The sequence below is a fragment of the Argopecten irradians genome, chromosome 2, assembly GCF_041381155.1.
Source record: "Argopecten irradians isolate NY chromosome 2, Ai_NY, whole genome shotgun sequence".
Classification (NCBI taxonomy): domain Eukaryota; kingdom Metazoa; phylum Mollusca; class Bivalvia; order Pectinida; family Pectinidae; genus Argopecten; species Argopecten irradians.
This window is the reverse complement of record NC_091135.1, coordinates 6,787,705-6,797,315: the sequence shown is the minus strand read 5'-3', so window position 1 is coordinate 6,797,315 and position 9,611 is coordinate 6,787,705. Positions and strand designations below refer to the sequence as shown.

Sequence of the window (9,611 nt, the reverse complement as noted above, 5' to 3'; positions counted from 1 at the left end):
GTTTTTGCCAATGATCGATATGGACCCAAACGTTATCCGTGACCCTCTGAGAGCTGTACGTATAGACCAATCAACACGTAATTTCTTAAGCGGCCTTAAAACACCGTGTCAAAGGTCATAGGGGAAAAACCGCTAATGCGCTTACAAAATTTACATGGCGGATGCTCACCAAGGACCAATTTTATGCGATTGTTCATGAAAACATAACCAGGTATACATATTCTGACGCATGCGATATAAATATATCGTAGTTTCATTCAAGATTTTGATGTTAGTCAATTTTTATCGCAGCTAGAACCTATCATTATTAAGTACAGGACACTATTCAAAGTAGAGAGAGTATCTTATTGATGCTATTGAATGCTTCTGTTAACAATTAGAATTCGCTATATTATTGATCACTCGCTTTCAACATAAAATTGTAACCAAATGTAAATATAAGCATTGAACATCTTTCAGTGGGCATTGCATTAATGAAGAAGGGATCTAGATATAATACATGTACCAACAAATTTGGTCAAATTCAGACAAGTCATTTTCAAGAAGTAAATTTTAATACAATTTTGAATATTATGTGAATTATGTTTTTATTTCTGTCATATTTTTCAGATATTTCTGTATAAGTTGGAAATCTGGTATATCGTTATGAATTTTGTTTTTATATATTTATTTTTTGCATGTTTTCCGTATGTTAAATTAAATTCAAGCATGCCGAAAGTTTCCAGGCGAAGTTGTACTGTGTTGAACTGTTCAAATAGTTGGTACAAAATTGAAAAATGGATGGCATAGATATGTAATGTACATCATTGCAATTTCGGTACCGCATCCTGTGTCTGTGAGCCGCCCTTCAAACTACTTCCGTTCCCAACAGAACGTGCTGATGCTGTTGGCAGGCTTATGTGGGCAGCTTCAATTAACAGAAAAAGTGGTAGCAAAAATTGGCGTCCAAACCAAGAATCAAGGATATGCTCAAAGCATTTTGTTGATGGAAAGCCCACCACGTTCAACCCAAACCCTACACTTGAACTTTGATATAAACTTAAATCGTTTGAAAAACCACGCCGTCCTCCACGACAGAGATCTACCACTACCAGTGGCATTAACATTAGCATTCCATCCGAGTCAGCAGAGATCAGGAAATGGAAACAACAAACAGCTGTCACACAGACCACGATTAGGCAAATTTTTTAGAAACTCAAGTAAATGAGAAAGAATTAGAAAGGGAGAATCAAATACTGAGAGAAAAAATACAGAAATTGGAAAATGAGGTCATTTATTACAAAACCTTGTCATGTAGATCAAACACTAGGAAAACATGGGGTAAAGAGCAATTTTCCATTAAAACTGTATTATCAAATGACCAGAAATGTAAATTTTATACTGGCGTTCCCACTGGTGAGGCTTTCAATATCATTTTTGACATTATTCAGGGCAAGACAGATCACATCCATTACTGGAAAGGACCACGTAAAAACTGCAACACTTTAAAATACAAAGTTCATGTTAGATTTAGGATATTATCCGAAAAAAAAACAAGAACTCGTTTTGACACTTATGAAGTTAAGATTAGGATTCTTGTTTCAGGACTTAGCAGATAGATTTAGTATATCTACCACACATGCTTCAAACATTTTCACAACATGGATAAAAATACTGGATGACACACTAGGTTCTTTGGTATTCAACCCCCCCTAAACACACTGTGCAATCAAACATTCCACCAGTATTTAAGAGGCAGAAGAAATATCGCAATGTTCGGCATATTATAGACTGCACAGAGATTTTGCTAGAAAAACCAAATAACCTTCAACTTGCTGCTCAGTCATGGAGTGACTATAAGCACCACCAAAGTTTCTTGTTAGTATAAACCCTTCTGGACTGATCAATTTTGTCTCAGAGTGTTGGGGTGGCAGAGCAAGTGACAAACACATTACAAGTCACTCAGGCTTTCTTGATGTAGTTGAGAGGAATGGCACTGTTATGGCAGACAGAGGCTTCACAATTCGAGAAGAATTAGCCTTGATTGGAGCTGAATTGTGTATTCCTCCTGGGCGAAGGGGTGCTTGTCAGATGTCTAGAGGTGAGGTTAAACTAACGTCTGAAATTGCAAATTTGCGGATTTATGTTGAACAAGCAATTCGACGCATGAAAACTTTCAGGCTCCTCAAATATGAAGTTCCACTCACACTTGTTCACCATTTGGACAACATTGTAAGAGTAGTTGCAGGAATTTGCAATCTGCATTTTACCCTTCCAAAATATACTTACCATATTGAGATTTTTTCAAACTTCGAAAATACCAATATGATTTGTGAAACTTCATATGCCTCTCACAATATTGAGATTTTTTTCAAACTTCAAAAATACCAATATGATTTGTGAAACTTCATATGCCTCTCACAATATTGAGATTTTTTTCAAACTTCAAAAATACCTATATGATTTGTGAAACTTCATATGCCTCTTACAATATTGAGATTTTTTCAAACTTCAAAATACCAATGTGATTTGTGAAACTTCATATGCCTCTCACAATATTGAGATTTTTTTCAAACTTCAAAAATACCAATATGATTTGTGAAACTTCATATGCCTCTTACAATATTGAGATTTTTTTCAAACTTCAAAAATACCCAATATGATTTGTGAAACTTCATATGCCTCTTACAATATTGAGATTTTTTCAAACTTCAAAAATACCAATATAATTTGTGAAACTTCATATGCCTCTTAAAATATTGAGATTTTTTTTAAACTTCAAAAAAAAGAGTTGTCATCTGTATTTACATCACTATTAGCTGAATTAATCCCTTAAAATTAGAATTTCTAAAAATGTATTCCTTATTCTTTAGCAAGTTTTGCTTATATAATAAATTCAATTTATGAGAGTAAAACATTTTCATTCAGGAAGTTGAGCAACTTAAGTATAATATCTGTACCTGGTACATATATCTATATTTGAAATATTATTCACCATTCTACAATGGTCATGTTAACCATATATTTTTTTATTATGATACCCTTAGGCTTTCATGTAGCTTGATTATGCGGGGCCACTGGACAAGTGGTTACGATGTCTTGAGTCATGACCAATTCATAGCTAGTGTGAAGACAGTAAGGAACATTTAGTTTTTTTTCTAGATAAAATAGCACCACCGAATTTAGATTATTGAGATTATTATTTTGATAACATTTGAAACAAGTATACTTGGCATAAAATGTCATGTGTTAATTTAACAACCTTCTTTTAATTTGTATAATAATACAATCGTACAAGGGAACTGAACCAGATTGCAGAGATGAATGTTCTTTTTTACATACATTGAATTTTATTTTAATGAACTGAGTTTGAAAACAATGTCTGGTAATAGCCAGGTTGGTGGCATATCTTTGCATACTCAGATTTCCTCACCTCAAAATCCTGCTGCCAGGTAAGTCCTTAAATGAACTTATTATAGGACATAAAAAATGAGCAAATTGTATTTAGTCCTGATTTTGAACAGTACACTTTGGACATGTCCATTGGTCAAGTTTTGAAGAAATGGTCTTGTTCATCTGCACACACCTAAAATGAAACCATAGACCACAGACATCACACCCAATACTCTGATCTCTGTATGTCTGCACCTGATCTTCTTCTTTGACCACATGTCTACACACAGGGCAAAACTAAGTTGTTGCTATGTCCATTGCTTCAGGCTCAGAGTTGGCTGGTAATGAAACTGTTTTTTCTTTTAGACTCTTCAAAGTCCTTGAAAAGAGTTCTGGGACAACAAACTTTTCAAAGAAAAATATGAGGCTGTCTAGTGTTTGAAGATAATAAGATTTATCAAATGGAATCCCTCTCAATGTGATAACCATTGCAAGTATAGACATAAAAGTCGCAATACTTTCTTCCAGTGATCGCTAACTGATCTTGAATCTGACAGTAATGTGAATGATTCTTTTTCAACCTTAAACAACCATGGCTGTTATGTAAATATATGGGTAAATATGTGGGCAAGTTACAAGTACAAATACTTGGACACTTTACACATTTAGAAACAAGGGGGCATTTAATCTCTACAACACCATCCCCACAACAGTCACAAGAGACCAACAGGTCTGGACTAGCACCTAAATATGGATACTGTGTATCAACAAAAAAACCACACTCAGTAACTGTGAAGTTACTGTGAGCTGATTGGACATTCTTTCTGTAAGATAACTTTGCCTCAGGTTCAAGTTCCCTTCCATGTTTGATTGACCTAATATTTGGGTTGATTTTTTGTTCCCTAAAATATTTCATAGCAAGGGTTTCATATCAGTGTCTGGTTTAGACTGCATGGACATTATTTTAGTATGGACAGAATAATAATTTGATGACGGGAGGCGATCTTTTTTCATCAAATGCCAAAGTGGGTTGCTGCTCTGTCCTACTGTTACAAGTGCTACTGCTTGGCTCTCTTCCGATGTATATTTAGGAAGCGTCTTTATAAAAGGGCACTCATGGTGAAATCTCTTTATAAAAGGGCACTCATGGTGAAATCTTGGATGGTGATCTTTGGCGACTCCTCAGCACTAATGTGCTCATCTCTGTACACTGTACCTATATTAAATAGAGCCAAAATGTTCTGTATAATTTCTTTATATCTCTTATATTTATTGAATATTTACAAATATTTAATTGTGCTTGTAACAAGCATGTCCATTGGCTTCAACATAATTACATTTAGGAAAGGGGAGATAATAATGTTTACAAAGTAATTTGTTCATATATCTATAACACAATATAAAGATTTCTACAAACTGTTATAAAAAATTGCTAATTTAAAAATTATAATATAACAAAGTAATTTACTGATTCTTTAGGATTTATTACAGTAATGATTTTAGGTCATTTGACATTTTGCCATCAGATAATTTGTCAGTCATCATATGCAGACTCCAGTATCCCAACTGTGGTCTGAAAACTTTTCATTAAAACGGCTTCTTTTTAATTGTCATTAGCATGCTGTGAGAAAGTGCTACCAAGTTTGTTCAAAATGACATTCATGCAAGGTCACAGAAATCAAATAGGCTAATGCTATACTATCTTTGAATGGTGTTATGTCATGCTGGGATGAGGATTTGTTCAAGATCACAATGGTGAAATGTATCAGAAAGTAGTCCCTTCTGTAATGAAAATTTCTGTAGTGTATGGTTTCTAAAATGTTTCTTGAAGACAATGTGAGCAATAGCTTATTTGTGTAGTCTTTTGTATTTCATTGAAATATTCTTTGATTTACTGTATATTTCTACTGTGTTTGAATGTACCAATTTAGGCAGATTTATGAAAGGCCTATGGAATAAGCACATTTGTACAAGTAAAAAAATAACTTGTCATGTACCTCTGTTCAGACAACTGTTTGGTAAAGCTTCTCTTAGGGCAGTTGCAAATGTAGACAACATTTCATTTTTGTCAATGTTAGTTGCTGCTCCTTGTACAGGGTTGAAGGAGGCTTTGCCTTTTGCTGTCAATGGCCTCTTATCTGAAAACATTATTTATATCTTTGCATGTAACCAACATATTGATTTTTGTTAATGTTTCATTGTCATGTAAATGAGGCAAAATGAAAAATCAAGACTACTGACAATGTAGTTTAAATTGATACCAGACTCTAGCTGATTTCTGGAAGAAAAAAAATCCAAAAATTGGAAAAGTATAAAGCAAATTTAATTAGTAATAATATAAGTTTAACTTGTACTATAAATAAAGAGATGTTTTGTCTTATGTAGATGCTTTCTGTTTATTGAAATTGAAGCCTGCTAACTGATTTTTTATTATGCCTTGAAACATGACTTGTTTTGTTAAATTTAATGTCTTTGTCTCCAACAGCAATGATTGTAATACTTTGCATTAAGTTATGGACTTGAAAATATTTAATAATTTATACAGCTGTAATGTATACAAATGTCATGCAATACAAATACAGTGTACAATCAATGTTAAGCATGGTATTATTTCTGGAATATGCGTTTAACAGTTTATTGAATATTCAAACAAACAAAAATTTTAATTACATATGCCTGCCATATATAAAAACTGAAAAGGAGCTAATTAGTGCATTGCCTTTATAATAATTTTGAGCGTGCTTATACATTGAAAATTTTGAATAAATTAATAATTTACTACCTGTTTCACCGTGTCTGGATTTTGTTATTGTCATGTCTTTCAATTTAATTGGGATGACAGTTTTGTGTTTCTTAGAAGGCTGTGTCCATGAACATGGAATGGATGTACAAGAGGTGTATCCCATCTTGTTGGCAGCCTCCACTCTAAACAATAGACCTGCCACATGGTTATATGTTGAACCAAGCCTATACAGAAAACATTATACAACAACAATTGACTCAATTGTAAACTCTACTTATAGTGTGCATATGTATCTAGATATATGCATTAAAAGTTGTAGATAAATCTTCAAAATACAAAGATTAATTACTTTAAATTATGCATTATGAATATCTTAATATACATATGCATATACATGAATGTATATATATTCGCCATAAATAGCTCCATGACGCTTAACTGTAACAAAGGGGGTGCTCATTAATGAACCAAAATGTAAGTTGTGGACAAAATGACAGCCATATTTTAAATCTTTCCGTACTCATGGTAAATTAATCTGTTACAGTAAGAGACACATTATAATGTTGGATTCGCATATTCATGTAATATGGGATACAATAATGCTGATGTTACAGTCATCACATGTTGTAAAACATTGTTAAATACATGGGATGTAAAATTGACAATTATATGGTCTCTACCTCAAGGGGACTAAGGACCACTACCCTAGTCTGTGTCTCATAGGCTACTTTCCCCATACTGAGTGTAACTTTTGACCATGGTTAAGTGACCATTAGACACATTGTTAAGATATTGTTTGTTACATTAACATACTTACCCTGCGCTACAGGTACAGTAAGCTGATTTAACAGCTCCAGAGTCCTTAGCACAGCAAACCCAGACTGTATGCGAATCTTCTTTCAATTTTTGTGAAGGTGTGCATTTTACATACAAGATATAATTCAAACAAGAATTCGATATATGGTGGTAATAAATCTGCTGCAGGAGACCTGACTGACAGTATTCATATGCCTTTCCAATTTTATATTTGTTCAACATGGACTGATTGGATGCAAGAAAACTAGCAATATCCGTAATATATACAGGGGACCATTGTGGCAAACCAAACTTCTCTTCTACCCACCCAGAATGTAAAGACAGTGGATCTGGAATAACTTCGTCGTCAACATGCAGTAACTTCTCATAATCTAGTTCATTTTGTTTAAGTATATGAGAAGTAGAAGGAATATTTGGGAATTTCATGCAACTAGCAGCAAAACACAACGCACTAAGTTCCTTTTTACTGCCGTCTTTGGACAAGCCTCGCTTGGTCAAAAAATCAAAGAATCAATTTTCCACGTATCAAAATCATCTAAAGTCAGAGTTTGATCGCCAGTATCCATAGTGTAAAAGCTTGGAAGATATGACTCTTAACAACAACCCGAACACTCGTGTCTGTCGTCTGCCATATTTGCAGCCTCATATTTTGTTTACATCCGGCGAAGCGAGTTTTTTCCCCTATGACCTTTGACCTACGCCGCCATCTTGGTTAGGTTGATACGTCTATTTACTCCATTAAAATAGCATGCATCCTGCTTAGCGCTCAGCATACAGGGAGTGGGACGACTAGTCAGTATATGTTGTCAGTATAATGTGATCGGGTAGGGTCTGTTATTTGGTGTCTTCGGCGGCATGCTTCAGTGATATAGCACTATAAAAAGGGCAACAGTTCCACTATACAAGACAATATGAATATACCGCAGTCTCCAGAAACATACACGCATCACATCGCATACATGGGAGGCCGTTCTTACATGACCATAGCTGTTAATGGCAATCTAGATTTTGCTGTTAAACATGGAATTATTCTTGCTCAAACGAAAAATGAAAAGTACTTTGGTCTGAATAAAGACCTTTTGCTGATATTTCAAGTGGGCATAAAACACAAGAGGAATTTATTTAGGCAACGCAGTTGAAGTGAACGTACAAAAACCTGTGCATCAACCCTTAGCTACAGATGATGGAAAAATGAAATGCTATTGAAGATGCTCCACTGCCAACAGAGCATAAACAATACGCGTCAAACAATAACGTTTGAACAACAATTGGTGTTTAATCGTTTATATTTGTCTAATTAACAAATTAACATATATGACATTGCGCCACGGAATGTTTTCGGGACACAATTTATTTTTTGATTGATTAACGTCCTATTAACAGCCAGTGTCAACACAATTAATAATTTTTAATATTATTATCTTGAAGTAAAATAAGAATCTCAAACTTTTCAATGGTGGTAATGGTGTAAAAAAAACTACCACTTTTATAGACTTAGGTGTGTAACGGCCAGGGGACAGACCCAAGAGCCTTCCTCACAGGGGCGAACGTTCAACTCATGGCCAAAAGTGAGACGGTGCCAAGGGAGGAAAGATAAGATCCTAAATTTAGTCGCCTTTTACGATCATGCAATAGGGGCATCAGGTATAATTCTAATGCCCTACCTGCAGGGCGCTGGAGACGTCAGGAAGAACAAAGTTAATTAGAAAAAAGAGGAAAGATAATATCCTAAATTTAGTCGCCTTTTACGATCATGCAATAGGGGCAGCAGGTGCAATTCTAACGCCCTACCTGCAGGGCAACATTTCACAGGGTTACAGTCACATTATACTGTCAACGCCCAAACCGGTTGAGTGTTATAATGGAGCTGGTATGTCTCGGTTTGATTAATTAACGTCCTGTTAACAGAGTCATGTAAAGACGGCCTCTGAGAAAAGCAATGTGTAGTATGTATGAAGTGCGTGCTGCGTGTTTCGGGAGACTGTGCTATATTCTTGTTGTTTCTTCTTGTATATTGGAACTATTGCCCTTTTTATAGTGCTATATCACTGAAACAAGCCGCCGACGACACCAAGCAACATATCCCACCCGGTCACATCATAATGGAAGATTTTATTGCTGATAAATCACCGAAGAATCTAGGAACTCGCCTGAGATGATTCCTGATTCAAGATTTTCTCTAGTTTTCAATGTTTTTCCTTGTCTCGGCCAAGGAGATAGATCCCATAGGTCTCTAAGGAAAGAACGTTCAACTGAAGGCTAAAGATGAGACGGTGTCAAGTAATGGTGGGCGGTATTACCGGTATACCGGTAAACCGCAGTAAAAATCTGACGAGGTACGTACCGCGGTACACTTGTACTGTACCGGTACTTCGGTCAGTGTTTGTAATTCCAACTAATACCATCGCAAACTAAAAAATAAATGTTAATTTCATATAGTTTCGCTGACCAACCAGTCATATATCCCATTTTCGATCGCCGTCTCGTAACTTGTAAGTATGTTACTATAGAAACGGGCTAGTCCCGCAGTGAATAATTAAAGATGGCGGACGCAACAGAAAGGCCATATGAACTGATATCAAATCGTCGGGCTAAGTCCGACATCTGGCGCCATTTTGCGCTCAAAAAAGGAAATGTGATGGCTTAATCGAGGAGTTGGTTGCTGTTTGCCGAACTTGTG

The 9,611-nt window shown here is 35.3% G+C and overlaps 1 protein-coding gene and 1 pseudogene across 1 annotated transcript; one reads left to right on the top strand and one right to left on the bottom strand.

The window, feature by feature from the left end:
* Window positions 1-742: 742 nt before the first annotated feature.
* On the top strand, window positions 743-2,459 carry LOC138316867 (uncharacterized; annotated as a pseudogene).
* Window positions 2,460-4,502: 2,043 nt separating this feature from the next.
* Window positions 4,503-9,336, bottom strand: LOC138316400 (uncharacterized). The gene is made up of 5 exons (XM_069258100.1): window positions 9,232-9,336; window positions 6,933-7,420; window positions 6,155-6,339; window positions 5,370-5,510; window positions 4,503-4,588 (listed from the first exon to the last, which is right to left on the bottom strand). The coding sequence occupies exons 1-5, from the start codon at window positions 9,334-9,336 to the stop codon at window positions 4,503-4,505; spliced, it is 1,005 nt and encodes a 334-aa protein (XP_069114201.1).
* Between the last annotated feature and the right edge of the window lie 275 nt (window positions 9,337-9,611).

Bases quoted from the DNA above. Each gene is read 5' to 3' on its own strand.
- LOC138316400 (XM_069258100.1), bottom strand. From the start codon at position 9,336: ATGGTATTAGTTGGAATTACAAACACTGACCGAAGTACCGGTACAGTA. The intron at 5,511-6,154 runs GTAGTAAATTAT...TAATGTTTTCAG, and splicing joins ATCCAGACACGGTGAAACAG to ATAAGAGGCCATTGACAGCA. The intron at 4,589-5,369 runs GTACATGACAAG...TATTTAATATAG, and splicing joins AAACAGTTGTCTGAACAGAG to GTACAGTGTACAGAGATGAG.